At 42.8% G+C, this 19,961-nt stretch overlaps 1 protein-coding gene across 10 annotated transcripts in view; it reads left to right on the top strand.

The window, feature by feature from the left end:
- The window catches only part of DCLK1 (doublecortin like kinase 1), a 286,204-nt gene that overhangs the window by 223,283 nt on the left and 42,960 nt on the right, over nt 1-19,961 (top strand). For 6 of the 10 annotated variants that reach the window (XM_084768721.1, XM_084768722.1, XM_084768725.1 and 3 more), the window contains 5 exons: nt 4,400-4,484; nt 6,788-6,896; nt 13,144-13,201; nt 13,627-13,746; nt 15,600-15,746. In XM_084768721.1, coding sequence (XP_084624847.1) covers nt 4,400-4,484; nt 6,788-6,896; nt 13,144-13,201; nt 13,627-13,746; nt 15,600-15,746 — 519 coding nt within the window. Of the gene's footprint in view, nt 1-4,399; nt 4,533-6,787; nt 6,897-13,143; nt 13,202-13,626; nt 13,747-15,599; nt 15,747-19,961 lie in introns of all 10 variants that reach the window. The other 4 variants (XM_084768719.1, XM_084768720.1, XM_084768723.1 and 1 more) reach the window with 1 other exon arrangement.

Genomic DNA, 19,961 nt, shown 5'->3' with positions numbered 1-19,961 from the left:
GGCTGAGTGACAACATTCATACAAATGGCATGAGTAACTCATAACATTTAAAAATGAACTGTTTCTTTGACTGCATAGTCATCAGATACATCTTGGTAAAATGTGGTTAGAGCTGTTAGCTCAGCTTTCTCACTTACTTCAAAAAGTATGCAATGTCTGTCCCCATCTGTTATGTGATCCCAGGCTAAATCACCATGCTTGGGGTGTGTTCTTACTTTTCAGGGCAGTGCTTTTATGAAGGTGTTCTGTAAAAGCCTCCAGGTGTCAGCAACCTGCCCAAATGGTTCCCATTAAATCTGCTGGGAGGTGATGACATCTCAAATGTCATGGCACCTCTCGGAGAAGCTAATTGCGTTAAATTCTAAAACAACCACATGTTTGGTTCTGTAGGCCCAGATGCCTCCAAATTAGCAAAGTAACTGAAATCAACATGAAATTTCACCAGTGTGGACCTTCTACAGTGACTTGTGTGCTTGCACTAAAAGTAGGCAGGACAACTTCATTTAGAAGCAGTCCGTCTCGTTGGTGTCTGCCAGTCAATATGAAGGACTGGTTGATCTCATTAGGTCAGTTCTAAAGAGCTCGTTATATGTGCTCATTTCTGGTTTCAAATCAGACATGCAAATAAGAATCAAAATGTTCCAGGAGAGACTAAGTGTCTAAGTATATCTAGGCTGGTTAGTAACAGGTACCACAGAGAACCATGCTGATTACTGAAATGAGAGGGAGGGAGGGAAAAGGAGAGTGTAGGAGTCACTATGACAAAACCAGACTCCAAAAATTAACAGTCTAGGACAAAATATGAATATAAAATAAGCAAATGCCATTAAGGATGGCATTTAACAAAAAGAAAGTCTCAATGCAAAACCAAACTCTCAAATAGGGAACTGGGCTAACCTGTAAAGCTGGTGAAATGTTAAAACTGGGCCCCGTAGAGAAACCAGCATTATCTTGAAGTGAATTCATTCTCTCTTCAGGAGAAAGAAGATCCGTGCCAATCAGAACACACGTAGGCAGTTGCTTTTAGTTTTAAGTACTAGGTTTAAAGAGAAGGACTGATGGCTCCATCCAATGTCCAAAAGTGGGGAGAATCATGGACCTTTGTCACATGATGAACAGGAAAATACGGAGATATACAAATTGAGAAAGTAGACCCAAAAGGAGTCCTGTTTGTTTCCAAAAAGCTGAAGTCATGTCTTGTGGAAATAGATTCCACTTGTACTGGCTGACTATAGAGATGGGCAATAAGTATGATGACTAGGAAATGCCCAGAGGCTTGATTTCAACACGGGGAAAGCCCTTGGCTAAGTTACCTTATTAACCATTGAGCCGCTGCCCAAGGAGGCAATGTGCTCAGTCCTGGCTGCAGTTGGACATAGGTCACTTGAGCACCTTTCTGTAGTGCAGAGTTTGATCTTCCGGTGGAAATGGGGTGGAAGAGGTAGCTTTTAAGATCCAGTTCAGCTCCTGAAGTTCTTGGAGTCCATGAGTGGCCATCGCCTTTGAAAAGTGTGTAGTGTTCAGTATCTTTCTTCTTTGGGAATAGAAAAGATAATGCCCTTAGAAGGTCAATAGATATATTTTCCTGTTCTTGAGCTTAATAAGGAAAACTAGAACTTTCCATTTTCAGGGAACCCTATTTATATGTAAGTAAGCTTTTCTCTTAAATCCATCAATCATCTGCTGGTCTCAACCAAAAGAGAATTTGAAAAGGCATTGGTTACATTTTCAAAAACACAAACCTAAGAGTTGAAAAAAAGCCAAGCAATTGTAGATGTCAGCTTACTTGCATTGAGCCTACTCTTAAAAGAGGAAAAATAAAAGGAGCTTAGAATCCCCTCCCCCGGGGGGAGGCTTTTATTTATGTGGTAAAACAAAAGTGGCACGTGTTCTTGGCAGTAGACACTTGCTGCTCCATAGAAAAGGCAGTTCATTAGTCCATAGGATGGTTTACTGGATAATACAGAGCAAGCTTATAGAATGTTACATTTTTTAAGAGGCGTCACCACGTACTCAGGGTCAAAGTTCTGTGCAGAACATCTGGTGTTCTTATTAACAGAAGCAGCTTTTTAAACTAAGTATATAAACCGCGGGCATCTTTGCAAACACAGTACTGTCTGTTGACTTGGGTGCTCGATGAAAGAATGTCTCTGGATTGTAAAATGTGGAATATAACATGTCAAGCACCTGCCACCTCCAAATCATGCCATAGCTACATCATGAAACACCACTTGCGATGCTAAGAGAAAAAAAAAAAACCCAAGGGCCAGAAAGCCCAGAAGAGAAGTTCTTCCACTTAGCCACTTTATTTAGTGCTTTTCTGCCTGGGTCAACACTGCTATTTGAATGATGCAAGAGATCAAGAATCTTGCTGCTCTGGAAAGCACACACCTTCCCCTCCAGTGTACACACACCTTCCCCTCCAGTGTGCACACACTTTCCCCTCCAGTGTGCACACACCTTCCCCTCCGGTGTGAACATGCCTTCCCCTCCAGTGTGCACACATCTTCCCCTCCAGTGTGAACATGCCTTCCCCTCCAGTGTGCACACACCTTCCCCTCCAGTGTGAACACACCTTCCCCTCCAGTGTGAACACACCTTCCCCTCCAGTGTGAACACACCTTCCCTTCCAGTGTGCACACACCTTCCCCTCCAGTGTGCACACACCTTCCCCTCCAGTGCGGTCAAGCTTATGTTGATTTTCTACACTCAGCAATATAATAAACCTGTCTTGTCTCAATCTTCTGTGCAAACATTATACGCATAACATTTTCGCGAACAGGAACTCTTGAGTCAGTAGAACATGGCTTTGAAGCTGATACATTTACAGAGCCTTCAACATGGTGGCTTATGATTCTGCTTATGATTCTGCACTCTCATACTTTTTTTTAAAGGGAAAAAAAGCTCTGTTTGGAAATTAGGATCTTTGAATCTGTGGTGTGACAAATATATGTTGGTAGTTAAAAGGAGGCTAGTAGAAAGATGATGGGAAAAGTGCAAATCTCCAAGGTTATTGGTGGAAGATTTTGTGACCCAGCACACAATTTCACAAACTGTATGACATTTAGGGTATACAACAGTAATACCAAAACTTCTAGAACGTCTATTCAGTAAGCAGAGGTATCGTCATAGTTTAATTTTATTCTAATCTTGTCAACTGTCAGCATTAATAGACTCATCAATGGGATATGCCCATCATTGTCCCTTTGTCACTCAGGAACTGTTCTGTGGTGCTTGCCTCAGAAGGCCCTGGAGTATTACATGCTATATCCCCAATCACATAACTCCGTTTTATGAAGATGAAGGTATTTGGGTTTCCTGTGCAGGAGGCTGTTGGGCATGAGGCATATACAACTTCTCTGCCCTCCGTGTGTTCAGTTATAGCTGGAGGGAATTGGGTGGAGGTTGAATGGGAGACGGGTAAGCAGGAGAAACGCAGGTCGAGTTTGCGTCTCATCACCACTTCATGATCAATGCAACTACAGCCGCTCTCCCTTCTCTCTGCTCCACAGACAGCCAGCACCATGAGCCAATGCCGCCCCCTCACCGCCTCCTGCTCCTATCAGGCCAACCAAGTGGATAAGCCCAGGGGAACAGAAGGAAGATCTTTTAGGATGAGCTGTGTTCATTATTTAGACATAGCAAAACTGGGTGCAAACTGTTTTCCCAAGAAGTAGGGGCAGAGACAGAAGCTTTAAATACTGTTCCCAGCCAGTTTTAATATTGAGGATTTTCCATCTAATGTAGTCAGTACCCGGTTTGCTCTCATGGGTCTTTAGTCAAGATCCATCTGGACTATAGGAGACTTTCCTGCCCGAGGCTTTAATTCTTGCCTTTCTCTCAGACTTATTACGTTATATGCCAAGTCAGCCTCGTGTTTACTGTGTGGCTGCTTCTCACAGGGAGAGTAGCAAGCCCACACTTCTGCTTTTCTTTTCAACTTTCACTAGAGCTGAGTTGTTTGCTTTTGTATAGAATATTCATAACTAACTTAAGAGACATTTTTGTCTCTTTGAAAAATAGAAAAAAAAATACTAGATAGAGCCAGGATGGCTTCACATTTGAGACATCTTAGACTAGATGATGGAAGTCAGATGCCTAAAATCCGGCAAACTGGAGCTCAAGGATGCTAGTTTTGAGAAAAGGAGACATGGGTGTAGGTGTCCAGGTTTCCAGTGATTAGCATCTCCTAGTCAGCACATCCTCTTATTGGCGAATAGGGAGGGCGGGATTTATGGCCCTCATTGGATATTCTTAGGATCTCCTTTTCCATGTTTGAAGACCAATTCCTCCCTGGGAGGGGGCAACAGTAGCTCCTGAGATTCTGGGCTGGGTGTGGCATGCGAAGGCTCCATCATTCTGATCCACGTCTTTTATTTCTGTTTCTGTCCCCTTACAGATCTCTCAGCATGGTGGCTCCTCTACTTCACTTTCTTCCACAAAAGTCTGCAGCTCAATGGATGAGAATGATGGCCCTGGGGAAGGTGATGAGCTTGGGAGAAGGCACAGCTTGCAGATGGGATGGAGGAGGGGTTAGCTAAATTTACTTTGACAATTATAACATCTGAAACAGAACGAGCAGACAAACTCCAGCAGCTTGTGTGGGGCGCTATCACTGGGCACAGGAGTGGGTGCTGCCTATAGGCATTAGCACCCACCATCTGAGATTGGGAGGGAAGAGTTGGCCTCATTGAGTCCTTTCCCAGCCCCGTGGGGGTGTGCGGTGCCTAAGGAGACAAGCAACTGTCTGCCTTTGTGCTCCCCTGTCCTACTCACTTTCCTTAAGAGAAAAGACGGTGTCTTGTATGTGAGCACCTGTCAGTGGGCTCCATCTTAAGGGGAGTTCAGTCCATCAAACTCTAAGTTTACAGAAAGAAGCCATTGCTGGCAAGGGCAAAGAAATACTGCCTGCCCCTTAAACTAATTCGCATAAGAATTTCTTCCAGGATGTAAGGAAGTCGCCCCGGCTTGCAGGGTTGACTGTTTGCTAACTTGCTGCAGAGATTGGGATGGGATGAGCATCTTCACTTCTCCATATTTCAGTTCCTTTTTTTTTTATATAGAAATGCAGATTATTAAATGTCACCACTTCCACCCCCTGGGGTTGTAATCAGGCACAAATCAACTAGGGGAAACCATTTGGAAGAGGAAGAGTGTATGGGGATTAAGCCACGGCTGGAATAATCTCCTCTTGCTTCAAATTATATGGCTTGATATGCTCCTGAAGCTATACGCTCTGAGGGACTCTCTTACATTAAGCAAGACACTTGATGCATATGTGAATTGCTTGCTTCCTACCACGGTAATGCCAGGCATCTTTGCATTTGCCCAAGTTTGTAGTTCAGCCACACAGTGTGTGGCACTCACCCAGTGCAATGTAATGCTCCTTGGCTAAACCCAGGCTGAGTCTAGAGGAACCAAATCCTTTATCAATAGTTAGTAGGCAAATCCCTGATGCTGTGCCTTGGATAAGTGTCCCAGTGAATGTTTGTACTGGAGGAGAAGACCAGTGACCTCTCTTTATTCCCCATCTGTAAGATCCCAAATATCCCAAAGGCTGCTTTATTTAAGTCTTTTACACACAGGCAAAATTGTGACTCTTTCCTGGGTGGGCTAAGGGAGTAGGGCATTGACTGCCATCCTCCCTTTATTCTGGGCACTGCCAAGGTAGCTTCCCGTGAGCCAGGAGGGAAATGCTGTCCACTGTGTGGAGGCTGGGAAGATGCATGTGAACACAGCAGTGACAAGTATCCTGCATTTTGACTATACTTTCTAGAAAAGCCACCCCAGTAGCGCACACAGTCTGAGCACTGTGAAGCCAGCCTCAAAGGAACTCAGATGATTTTCCATTCCAGTTCCGCAGATGATATATGAACTACGTAACTTCCCAGAAACCCCCTTCACACCCAAATTTATTTTGTGGGGGGAAAACTCAGTTTACAAGGGCATGCTAGGAAAAGAGCACAGTTAGGAAGCTCGCTAGGCTCTGATCCCATTTTGCAGCTTGCCTGGGGAGAGCTGGGATTTATCACTTTAAAGCATGTACCTTTTACAGCCCCGCTTTAAAAGTTTTTTTTTATGCCCTTGACATGTTAAAGGTGATGCATCATATTTATATGACCCAAATATGGCTTATTTAACTTTATAGCCTTGGATATTTAAGGTGTGATTAGGCATTTGTAAAATATTTCAAAATACACTTTCAGAGGAATAACATGTTATTACAAAAACTGTTCTGCCCACAGACATAACAGAAATCTGGGTTTAAACTCGACATCTGTCGTGCAGGTTGCTTGGTGAGAACATTTGTCTAAAATCTGCTCACGGATACCAGGGAAGGGTAGCCAGAAACACTTGATGCATAAGGAATGTTGCAGGGATTTCCAATGTCTCAACAGCAGGAAAATTTCATGCTTTTCCAATGTCAAACTGGCCAGAGTCCCTTCAGGAATGCCTTTCCCTCTGCCCTGTACACAAGAATGTCATTTCTCTGAGCACAGTGGGTATTCAGTGAGAGCTATTGATCCAACTAGCATGACGTTCAAACACAGTATCTCCTCCTCTAGGGAGGAGTGATATGGGTCCAGGTGGACCTACTAGGTTTTCTTTTAATTTATTGTTTTCCTTGGTGAAAAATGTTCAAGTCTCCAGCAGCCTGCCTGGGAGGGGGAGGAGGGACTGCCGAACCCTCTGAATCCAGTCTGTGAGATGATGTAAGAAATGTATCTTAAATACAACATCTGTGGCCCCTTCTCCATCAATAAAAACGCACTAATAATTCTTTCAGAAGAGTCTGACGAAGGCTTCCAGATTCCTGCCACAATAACAGAAAGATACAAAGTTGGGAGAACAATAGGAGATGGAAACTTTGCTGTTGTCAAGGAATGTATAGAAAGGTGAGCCGGGGACTGTTGGTGTGGGAAGTTAAAGGAAACAGTTGTCCTTCATGGCTTCCGTGGTCCAGTCTCTATTTTCAGACAGAGGCACATATGGATTAAGTTAATGCCTCAACCCCAGAGACAAAGGAGTAAAATATAACAAAGAAAAGCCACCTAAAAACAGACTTTAAAAATGTAACAGTTCCCAGGATGAATTCTAAAATATAAAAACTTTGATTTTTTTTTTACTTAGCATGCTTCGAAAAGCTTCCCAGTTATGTGAGGGAAGATTTTTATATTGCTTTCTTGAGAAGTCATTTAGAAGACCTCCGCCCGCACATCTCTTCAGGAATGTTCTTTTATGGAGCTTGATCTCTACTATGTAGCGTCATAAAACGTGTATCATAATAACCTGGAAAGGTTTTTAAAGGCACATGTGCTGAGTCTACAGTAATGGTATTTGATCTGTGAAAATGTCTTCAGATGGATAAACTACAGACCCTGTGGGTTTAGAGCCAAGGTCATTGCAGGCTGTCCTCAAACTCGCCATCCTCCTGCCTCTGTCTCCTGAGTGTCAGGATTTCAGGCATGATTCCACACCTGGTTATCAACAGGTTCTTCATGACTGCTCAAGGACAGAAGCTGGTGACTACAGGGTAGAGAAATGACAATAAACACCATGTCAGCCTGTATGGAAGTAGCCTCACACCTGACTCAAGAGTGTCAGACTCATGAGTTCTTTTCTGGGCAGTTGCTTTTCTGAGCAGGATCTGAACAGCTGGCATCTTCTCCGAGCTGTGCTGGAGGCATTTAGCTCATCCTTTGAGGGGACCCCTCTGGTTTATGTTTCCTTGCTCCCCAACTTCACTCCCAGTGAGCTGGACATACCTCAACTTTCCGGAGCCTGTATAAGCATCTCGGCCTATGTCATACCACTACTTAGAGAAGACACCTCAGGCCAGGCGACAAATGAGGAAGCCAGACAGAAGAGCCAGGCCGAGGTCTTCAATGGATCTGAGCCAGTTAGATCTGGAAGCCTGCCTAGGGTATCAAACAAACATCACCTGGATTCTTAGTTGAACCAGCATCTACAAAATGCTCCCTGCATCCCAGCTCACCTTCTCACTCAAGACAGTCACCCACACCTCATCCCCCCCGCCCCACCCTACCCACCCCTCTAAGTAAGCCTCATACAGTAGCTCTCAGATTCCGTTCCTCTCATTATTCCTGTTGGGCGAGGATGTTTGCAACAGCATAGCAACCTTTACCATGGCGCTTACTCTGCATGAGGTAGTCATGATTAAAGGGGGGCATGAAAATCTTCTTTGCCGAAGCTGTCAGTTTACCTGTCTCCTCTCCATTACTCTGCAGCCCCTACCCATGAACCATGGCCTGTCAACTGCCTGACTGCCAGAGACAGAAAACATTACATTATCACCTTGAGCTCCACCTCTGCTGAAATAGGACTAACACTATTTACAAATTATAGCATCCCGTTGAATTAATATGGTCTAATTGGCTCAGTATTGCTGTCCTCGTTTTATAAGAAGATAGACTGAAGAAATTAAATGTCCAAGTTACTCCTCTACTAAATACTTAAATCAGGAAAGACATTCCTAAGGGGATATGTGTGTGTACATATATATGTATATATGGATGTAATTACATATATGTAGATTTGTAGATGTGATTGTAATTTTATACACACACCACCACCACCACCATCATCATCATCATTTTCCTCTGAGCAGAAAATTTCTTATTTTGGCAGGCTAGTATGGCCTTTCTTTGTGAGCTTTCTAATCATTTGCCAGTACCCATCATCTGTTCAGTTGACCTCATGATCAGTCACTGTTTACTCTAGCTGGTCCTGGACCCAGGGTGCTAGCTCATTCCTAGGGTCCTAGCCTTTTCACACTACACAGTTTCTCTTTTGTCATTCAGATTTTTTTCCTTCTTTTTCTTCCTTTTCTTTTCCTTCCTTCCTTCTGTCTGTCTGTCTTTCTCACTTGGCTTGTGTTCATTTTGCATGAGTCCACATCTTGGTCTCACTGCGTGAAACTTCAGAGTCTAAATACCAGATTGCTCTCAAAGTGTCAGCATCCAGCTCCTGCTGAGCAAGGACATATGGCTGGTGCCCTCTCCCCCCAGAGATATTATGAAACATTCTTTTAATATTTTATAGAGATCCATGAAAATAAACACAAGCTAAGAATGTTTGTGCGTGGCACATGTCGCTTGTGGGTGTACTCTGCCATGTTCTAGGGATAAATGTGTATCAACAAGGGTAAAGATGTTTCTCCTCTGTAATCATATGCTATCACAGGCAGTTGTTCTACAGTGGGCACAGTGACAGGGTGACATGGGTCTTTTCTGTAGACCTTCTAGCATATTCTTTGCCAGCTCTCCTCTGTTTGAGCCATTGAAATTAAAAATATAAATATTTTTCTAGATTCTTTGGAATTTTCATACATTGTTTTCGACCATATTCATTCTTCTCCCCTATGTTCATCCCCCATCCCACACCTATTCAATGTGTGGTCTTCATTTTGTTTTCAAATCCATTGAGTACCATTAATGTCATCTACTAACTCTTAGGTGTGTGGCTATTCCCTGGACCATGTTAGAGACATCAGGAGCCACACACTTAAAGAAAACTAACTGTCTCTCTCTCCTGGCTGCTATTGATTACCAGTAGCTCCTCAGCCAGGGGTGAGACTTCCTGTATTCCCACCCCAGCCCCTACCCCTGTGCTGAGATTTTTGTCTGGCTTACACTGGTGCAGTTCTTGTGAACACTGTCTCAGTTACTGTAAATTTATGTTGCCTTGTAATCATTCGCCACCTCTGGCTCTTAGCAGTCTTTCCACCACCTCTTACGCAATGACCCTTGACCCTTGTGAGGAGGGTGTGATATGATATCCCATTAAGGCTGAGCATCCGAAGTCACTCTTGACATCTTGACCAGTTGTGGGTCTTGGTGTCAATGGCCTACAATAGAAAGAAGATTCTCAGATGAAGGTTCAGATATGCACTAATCTACAAGTATGATGAAAACCCATTAGGAGTCAACTTAACTCTATGCCTCCTTGGCAGAGTTACAGTGGCAGGTTCTTCCCTAACTACTGTCTAGTCACATGTTCTTGGCCCTGATAGCTGTCAGGTATGGGCTCCAACATGTGGAGCGGCCTTAAGTCCAATTAGAAAACTTGTACCTGGACTCCAACCTTAGGGAATATTTAATGGGAAGATGACCTTACCATTGATTTGTTCTAGACAAGGAAAAAGGCAGAATTCTCTGGTACTGCTGCCCTTACTCTGGCCTAGAGAGTTCCTATGAAAGAATGCAATGCCAGGCAAGAGAATGGTCCGTGTTGTTATTAGCAAGACAGACATCCAGAATTATTTTCCCTTCCTTAAATCAAGTTTGTTATTTTGGTTAAAGTGTGCCTTGGTATTGTTACCATTATGGTTTATATTTGTCACTAATACATGCTTTGGAGATCACTTTTTTAAAAGACCAGCTACTCTTTTAAACATACACTTGTAGTAATTAAGGGTTATTATTAGAGTGTCTATAGTTCTGCCTCTAAGAATTCAAGAAAGAATTATTATGATATTAAACTTAGTGGCCCTCTGGGGTCTGCTGTAACATATGAGTAAATCTAGTAAAATATTTGGTTGTGCCATAAAATGTTCTAGCTAAAGAGATGACATATACTTCTTAATAAGCCCCAAGGCCACCCAACATACACTTGCTTTCATCTTCCCCTCAGTGGTAAGCTTCAGTAGGCTCTCAGAGCCAACCCTGTCACCCACTCAAGGATGTCTTCTTGCCTGCAGAGATAAACCCCACCTTCTCAGATTCCACATCAGCCATGGGTATAGAAGACATTAGCATCACTCTTTCAAGAGAATACTGAGGAACTCATTCTTCTCACCAACATGGCTATCTTTCCATTGTCTTATGAAAAGTGAGATGTGTTGGGGTGGGGGTGAGATGGGGACAGCTTCGGTCTTTGAGCCTTGTTTAGCTCTATCCTTGCTATCAAGTCCTGAGTGAGGTTGCTGTTAAGTATGGAATCCATAGGTCCAAGACTAGATCTCCTTCCATCAAAAGACACATTCAAATCCAGAAAAGAAATTGCTCGGGGATTCTGGTTCAAAACATACTTTATCCAGAAGCCCTCCAGCTTTTAGTATTCCTCTTGATGAACTACTTTCAAACTTACGAAGTCTTCAGAAGTCTCTTGAATTACCTTTTGAAAATATTTATTTATTTATTATGTATACAGTGCTCGTATACATGCATGTACACCCGCAGGCCCGAAATGGGCATCAGATCACATTATAGATGCTTGTGAGCCACCATGTGGTTGCTGGGAATTGAACTCAGGACCTCTGGAAGAGCAGTCAATGATCTTAACTGCTGAGCCATCTCTGCAGCCCTTGAAGTGTCTTTTGGAAAGGCCTTGGGATCTTACTCAACCAAAGCTCCTCAGGAACTGTCTATGTTGGTGACAGTGACACCTTCTCACTCATGTTTGGTAGTGTCTAAGGCCAAGTAGACTGCCTTACCTCTGTCTCAGCTGTGTCCTCTCTATCTCAAGCCTTGCTGATAGTCTATGGTTTCTGTGGGGATGTCTCACATCCAAATCCTACACTTCACTGAGGCCTGGCTCTTTCCTTTCCCTATCCTGTCAGATTCTAAGGATCAGTAAGGCAATGTGATAAGGCAGGTACCTTTAGGCTTCTGCATCCTTTTTCTTATGGAGTTAGGGCAGTGTAGAGTCCCCCCGAACACCCACATTTCAATAGGACAAGCACCCAGAAGCAAAGAGGCTCACCTCACCCCATCCAAAAACCAAAGTTCCAGTAGAGAAAGGGGACTTCCTTTTCTCTACTAGTAAAACCAGAAGGTAATGGCTTATTTAACCATAGCAATGGAAGGTTTATTGAGTGTTTCCAGTGCTGGGCCCTAAAAGTACATTGACAAGCAATTTTTTGAAATAGCATATGTCACTAATTTCTAAATTATCTATAAGACAGATTTTTTAATACTTGGCCTCTTAACTTGTCTATAAAAAAAATCATCTCTTTGTTCTTACCATATATGTGGCGATCCTATTAAATTCACCATACCAAAGACTTTTAAATTCCTTTTTCCAAGTGCATCATCCTTAATCAGACTCATTCCAACAACTACCATTTGGATCTAGATATGTGACTTTATCTATAAAGAAAAGCCTGGGCTCTACTGGTACCAGAAATGGAAGCTTGTTGTTTCACTGTGGTTTAGTGTGTTTTCCTATGTCCTGTGTCCTCTGACAGTAGCCATGCCCTTAGATTTAGTCCTAGAATATCTTAGAAAATCTGGTCCACAATAGCGCTTACTGAAAGGTAACAGCATGAGTGATCTCTCTCTACTACACCCATCAGGCAGGGGGATACCATATGGCTGGGCTATATGGAAAGCTCTGGGTCTGCTAAATACCATCCTTCCCATGGGGCTATGGAAAAGTGAGTTGACTTTAACCATCCTTTTAGTCCTCTGAATGAAAGCCACAAAAGGCCCCGTGGGTCCCAGGAAACTCCAAAAAATGGTTTCATCCTTCTCTACCCTCTTCTTTGAGCTACTTCACTCTCGGGTCCTCCAGCATCGACTCTGACGCTGCACTGACAGCTACAGAGTGTGTTCCACTTCCCAGGAATCTTCAGGGTGGCCTTAAGAGCTCTGCAGACAACTGTCATAGCCAGTCCAGTGGAGAGAGAACCCCAAGAAAGACTGAGGCACTGGGCTCAATAGATTACACTTGTATTCCGAACACTCGGGTGACTGATGAAGGAGGATCAGCGGTTTGAGGCCAGCCTAGGCTATTTAGGGATATCCTGTGTGTGTGTGTGTGTGGCAGGGTTGAGGAGAATAGTTAAAAGAGTAACAAAGAGGTCGATTTCAGGCATATGCTTTGAAATCTTGCTTATGACTTCCAAGAAAAGGGACAGCAGCTTAGCGTGGCTTAAACCTCCACAATAGCTGTTTTCTATGCAAACATGGCTGCATAACTTCAGATCTGTCTGTGCTAATGCACTAACCGTCCTCAGGCAGAGCAAACCCATAAACATCTGTATACTTCTTTGTGCAGAAAGAAAGGAGCCTTTTCAACAATAGAAGCACTAAGACCTACAAGCAAGAAGTTAACTCCCAACCAAAGGGGTCCAATTGATCCAGAATTAAGTCTTATTTTTAAAAAACTTTCTCTTTACAGGTCGACTGCACGGGAGTACGCCCTGAAAATCATCAAGAAAAGCAAATGTCGAGGCAAAGTGCGTACCGAGTTCACGCCTGTGAAGCTTGCGTTCCCAGGGCAGAAAAACAGAAAGCAGCTTTCTTAACACAGTGCAACCCAAGAGATTCATTTTTGACGGAAGAGAATGTCACAAATTTAGGAGAATATTTTTTATAAATATTCCTGGAATAAGTGCAGCTGGGATGATTTTATTCCCCCCTCCATTATCTTTGCTTGCTTTATTTCCTTCCGTTATTTTTTTTTGTGATTTAAGATTCATTCTGTCACTTTCTAGGCAATTTTAGTTGTCACGATGGGTCTTGAGTTTAATTATCTTAGAGTCTTCAGAATCCTGTTACATCCTACCAAAATACATTTTGCCTATCTTCAGGTGGTTGTGCTATCTGGAGTTCGCTCCTCATGTACTTTGTGTCTCTTAGGAATTATTTCTCCCTTGGGCAGGAGCACATGGTCCAGAACGAGGTGTCTATCTTAAGGAGAGTGAAGCATCCAAACATTGTTCTCCTGATTGAAGAGATGGACGTGCCGACGGAGCTGTATCTTGTAATGGAATTAGTAAAGGTGGGACTTTTGTTTGTCTTTTTATTGTTATTGTTGTTGTTGTTGTTGTCGTTGTTGTCTTTGCTAAAGAACAACTACTTCTGTCGTCATACTTGAGGCTAGGGATGACCAAAACATGTCAATGTTGTTGCAGTGAAAAAAGAAATGTTAAACTATCATTCTACCAAAGAGAGGTGCTTTTATTTGTTCAAATGTTTATGTATACATTTTATTATAAAATCGCTATTTTAATCACCTTGTAAATTATGTTGTCTCTAGCGCACAGATTGGAATTTCATCAAGGCATGGCCCTTTAAATCAATTCGTTCCTGTGCACTACTAAAAATATGATTCATCCTCCCTTATTTTTTAATTGGTCAGCGCCCTGTAGGCTGAATTTGTGGGGAAGGTAAGAATAAGTTAAATTTGAGGAGGAGAAATAGAGGCACTTGGTGGTGTATGTGGTGTCAGATCTCAGTCTGATCGTCGACTGTACGCTGGTCAGATGACCACAGCAAAGTCTTCACTGTACTGAACAGCCTTGATGAATTTTCTCTGTATAGCTAAGATGTCTCAAGTAGGACAGAGAAGGCCATGTCTGAGCCATAAGGGACTGCCATAAGGCCAGAGCTTATGTGACAAGGACAATGCCTGGTCTCACATATTGTCACAGGTGTCCTGCCACTGTATAACTAAGGGTAGGGTGTTTGAGTCAACCACAGAGAACATTCCACCTCCTCCTGAGGCTCAGAAACAAACTCCATACCCATGCGACAGCCCTGTTTTTGGAGAAAAACGGAAGTTGAGAGAGAAAACATTTATTTAGGTTTGTTTGTGGAGGAAGTGCTGCTTGCCTGATAGTGAGAGACGCTTCCAGGGAAGAAATTGCAGAGGGAGACAGAGACGCCAGCACAGTTTGGGAAACCTGAAACCTGAAAGCCTACAGGGCTGTTTTTTTTTTTCTCTTTTGAAGGGGGACATTAAGTTGCTTCCTATGTAGTGACATGGGTATGCATGTGGGCTCTAGGCTCAGCTATTGATTGGTCAATACTCAAGAACAGTGCAAACGGTTTTAGTAAAGCACACCCAAACTCCGAAAGAACTTCAAATGCATGCAACTTAATGTCCAGCCCCAAATCAGTGTTGATCAGGTAATAATTAATTATAAGGGAACCCAGGGAAGTCCAGAGGGATAACAGGATCAGAAAACTGTCCTTGACATTCTCTGCCGTCTTCTCCTTCCTCTAGCCCCATCTTTCTTGTCTTTAAAACAGGTTGTAGGTCCCATTTTCCATTCCTTACAGAGAAGCACATTATTGAAAAAGAAAGCTCAACGCCCACTCCAAGAGAGCTAAATGTAGCAAGTCAAAGGGAGAGAGAGAGAGAGAGAGGAAGTGTGTGTGTTTCACACGTGCCTTAATAATTTCAAAGGCACAAGAACATTCTGTTAAGCGTGAAGTTTGCAGAGTTACCTGGGGGAGTTTTGGGACTATGAAGTTGCACTTCAGCTAGCAGTTGGTGTGTGGCAGGTAGCACATGTCACCAGAGTCCCTCACACGAGGCTTCCCAGCTGGGGACCCAGCTCTACCTCCTCTCCCCTGCAAAGTCGGCGATGGAGAGAGCCACGTGCCTGCTGTCAGAGTCCCGTCGCTCTGCGCTTTTCTCAAGCTTAGGAGAAAATGTCAGTATCTTTCATACTGAGGAGAAATCACCAAAGAGTGTTTTGTCTTTTGAAAGGCAGTAGCAGAGTAAGCCCTTAGGAGCCCCCAAATCCCGACCCACCCTTTACATCCTTTCTGGTTTGTCAGTCCCCTCCACAGGCAGTCTATTGGTCCATCTGTCAGTATCCCACTCAACCAGCTGCTCTCTTCCAGGGCGGAGACCTATTTGATGCCATCACTTCCACTAGCAAATACACAGAGAGAGATGCCAGTGGGATGCTGTACAACCTGGCCAGTGCCATCAAGTATCTGCACAGCCTGAACATTGTCCACCGTGACATCAAGCCAGAGAACCTGCTGGTAAGAGGGAAACCATCCTCAGGCATCTTGACTCCCAAGCCCTCCCTAATGAATGAACATTTCTGCCCTTTCCCCCTTTTCTTTCTTTTTAATTGTTTGCCTCTTGGGCTCACTTCCATTTGTACTTGGTGGGTTTCTCTTTAAGGTGATCTGTGAGAGCTCAAGTTCCCTCAAGAACACCTGACTTCTTAACAAATATGTTTCAGACAAAAGAATGAGAACAAAGTTCTGGGGGGGAAAAATCCAAGGCTGGCTGTAGTTAATATCACAGGCTAGGACCAAATAGAGAATGATCATTCCTATGGCTGCACTTGTATTCTTCTGATATAAGAGAAAGGAGAAAGCCCTTGGGTGTGGAGGGGAGGGAGGGTTCATGTGTGTGAACAGATCCGGCTGTGGTTGAACAATGACCACACCCATGCATCTCCAATGGCCCATCACTGTCCTCCTTTCCAGCTGCTACCTTACTTTTTTTGTGACAGGGTCTGTTACTGAAACCAGAGCCCACCCTCACCAAGTCAGCAAATCTAGCTGAGCTGACCAGGAGCACATCCTGGGTATCTGCCTGTCTTCATCTCCTTTGTTCTAGGATTGCAGGCATGCACCACCATGCCTGGCTCTTATTATGTAGGTGCTGGGGATCCAGGCTCAGACCCTCACGCACAGCAACTGCTTTACTGACTGAGTCATGTCCCCACCCACCAGCATTTCTCTTACTATCCTAGCTCTGTATCTTAATGATATGGTCTAAAAGCAAAGAGATCCGAACCACAGGAAGTAAGATGGTATCACCTCAGCACGAAAGCAATCATAGAAAATAGGTAGTGGCTGGGATGTGGCTCAGCTGGTAAAATGTTTGCCTAGCATTCAAGTCTCTAGCACTGCGTAAAACTGGGTATGGAGGTACAAGCTAGTAACACCAGCACTGGGTAGGTAGAAAATCAAAATGACCAGAATTCAAAAGCTATCCTTGGCTATGTAGGGAGTTCAAGGCCAGCCTGGGCTACTTGACCTTGTCTAAAATAAAGCAAAGCAGAGAGCAGCCCCAAAGCCCTGGTGTCTTTCTTTTCCTTCTAACTGTTTATGAGCTTTGGGGTTTATAATGTCCCTGATTGAGTTCTCCATGACAACAAATGAGATCCTTCCAATAGCCTACTTGCTGACTATACAGGTAGTCTAGACGGAAGCAGAAACTAGGCAGGAAGAGCTATTCTGGGAAACAGAGCAGCATGGGCTTTACTGATTCTTTAGGCTAGAGACTTAATTATAAATAAACATTATTTTTTTCTCCCATCCACTCAATGACAGTCCTTTTTTTCTCTTTTGTTTTCCATTTCTGAGCATGGGCCTTAAGGCAGCCCTACTTAATCAGAAATTAGGGTCTGGTGGCAGGATACAGAAATCCATCCTGCAGACAGCTGCCTGAGGCAGTCAGAATGCACGCACCTTTAATCCCAGCACTGGGGAGGCCGAGGCAGGTAGATCTCTGTGAGTTGGAGGCTAGCCTGGTCTACATTTTGAGTTCCAGGACAATCAGGGCTGTATAGTGAGACCCTGTCTCAAAAAATAAAATAAAATAAAATAAAATAAAATAAAATGACAAGGGTATCTTAGTTCCCACTTCACAAATAAAAGCTGATGAGCGCTGCTACTGTAGAGAATTGCCTCCATGCTTAGCCTCACATGAGGAGCTTTTAAAAATATCCATTATTTTGTTTAAAACCCACAGCCACCATATGGGGTAAATTCTTTAACACATCCAATTCTCAGGTAAGGAAATGGGGTGCCTAGAATTTAAATGATTTGCCCAAGGTTATAATAAAATATATAAGTGGAAAACTCAAGATGACAACTGAGTTCTGACTTACAGAGCCCCCAGATTGCAGTGTGCTCTGAGTTAGTGCCACTGTGGGCCTGATCCCATGCCAGGGAGCTGGACACATTCCTTCAGGGAGCTGACAGTCAAACATAAATGACAGGCATTCAAGAAATAAATATGCACACAATTAGCTCATTGCAATTACATAGGTAATCTTGTAGCCGCTGGCCCCTGCAGGCAGCTGAGGTCAAATGGCAGAGGTCTGACTTAATTGCACCTCAAATTCCAAATCTTTGCAGCAGCCTAAACATTCTCTTCTGCATAGCTGCCTCTGTGGACTGCAGCAATTTTCTGTCATCTACAGTCATTACTCCTGTATCCTGATTCATGGAGCGTTGCCTTGTGGGAACAGACTTACAAGTGGGTCTTTGTTAAGTAACTTCTCTCGGCACTGAACTTCAGTGATTAGAAAGTGCAGCTTCATTTCCCTCCACAGTACAGTTTTTGGGTCTCCATTGTTTATTTGTTACTCACCAGACCATTATCTATTTCTGTAAATGCCGTCTATGACTACACAGCAATGTGGGTTTTTTTTTTCCAAATTATAATTTGCAGGATATTTTTAAATACTGTGCTCATTGGAACATACTTTAACTTAAATGAACCAGAAATATATACTTTCTCCTCTTTTTCTCTCCGTTCTCTAATTTGATTTGAAATACATAAAGAAACTATTGCAGCCATTCATAATAGTTTTTAATAGGTACATGAAAAACCAATAGATTTCTTCCCCATTGTAGTGATTGTGGGTTAGTGCATTTTTGCAGGATACATCTATCACAGAATAGATATAAAAATAACATATACAAAAATAAATAAAAATTAATATAAAAAAGAACAGAGTTAGCAGAATGAAGGTGACATTTCTAATTGTCCATGAGATCCCTCTTACTTCCAAATGCTAGTGAGCTTTCCAGGGGAACAAGAAAGCTCCATTATGGGTGCCCCATCTTCAGGAGCTCTTTACAGTCTACAGAGTCTGCTCCCCTGCTGTGACCTTGAGCAAATTCTGTAACTCCTCCAGGTCTCCTTCACAGGGATTTCATAGAGACAAAGAGATACATAACTGCCAGGTCCTTTCCTTTTTATCTCCCTTTTACTAGTGGCAATATATATATATATATATATATATATATATATATATATATATATATAATAAAAAAAATTTTAAAAACCAAACTACCTCACAGTACATAGGAAAATGTCATTTCTTTTATTTGCTTTTAAGTTTTTACTATTCATCCACATTTTGTGACAAGACATACACCTATAGATTATTTGAGAAAAGTGTTGCAGTAAAGTTCATATAAAATTTTCAGTGTATTTATTTCCTACAAGGAAACTTAAAAAATCCATACAAATACCTCCTTCCACATTCTGCTTTACTCTTTCACTAAGCCAACCCCCCCCCCCCCACACACACACCTTCTGAATCTTTATATTGTTAACAAGTCTTTAGCTGGTTAGATATTTGAGTAAGAGGTTTTTAGTTAGCACAGTGGCTTTTATAAATGTCAGATACAGATTTATGTAATATAATTGAGTATTCAGAATTCTGGGCATATTTTACTTTTAAGCCTTATAACACAAATATTAAAATGTAGCATAGCTTTTAAAGATCTGTACTGATCATGCAAATGATTGATCTAGTTGTGTTTGATAAGGCCAAAGTATTTTTAATAAGAAAACATGGCCTCCCTTATTGCAGTGTGTCCTGCTACACTTTAGGTGAGAACTGACAACTGGCCTATTAAAAAATGACTTATAAATTTATTTTTGCATCAACTTTATCATTCTTCCTCCATGTCATTCATGTGCTTGTTTGCTTTACTTGTTATCAAACCCGCTGCATAATAATCAAATGGATGGATGGCAGGTGGGTGATGGGGTGGATGAGGTGAGCATTGGATGAGTGGTGCTTCCTTCAGGAACAAAGAACAGCGGGGTTCAGGCCATTTCTCAACTCATCAGTTTCTCAGAGTTACCTTGGCTCTAGTATAGACCTCTTTGCCGGCAGGGAAGGTACAGTAAGTCCCCAGCCTCACTCCTGCCTGAGACCAGTATGCATGCACCCAACAAGACAGATTATAATGAAAAGGACTATTTTCACTTGGGAGGCAGAGGCAGGTGGATCGCTATGAGTTCGAGGCCAGCCTGGTCTACAAAGTGAGTCCAGAACAGCCAAGGCTACATAGAGAGACCCTGTCTCAAAAAGAAAGAAAGAAAGAAAGAAAGAAAGAAAGAAAGAAAGAAAAAGTAAAGGATTATTTTAAAAACAAACTATAAAACATGTTTGCTGGACATGACAGGGCCATTGCACACATGAACACACCATG

This window comes from Acomys minous (genome assembly GCF_964271855.1).
Source record: "Acomys minous genome assembly, chromosome: 19".
NCBI classification, from domain to species: domain Eukaryota; kingdom Metazoa; phylum Chordata; class Mammalia; order Rodentia; family Muridae; genus Acomys; species Acomys minous.
The sequence above is the reverse complement of the archived record's forward strand: the minus strand, read 5'-3'. Positions and strand labels throughout refer to the sequence as shown.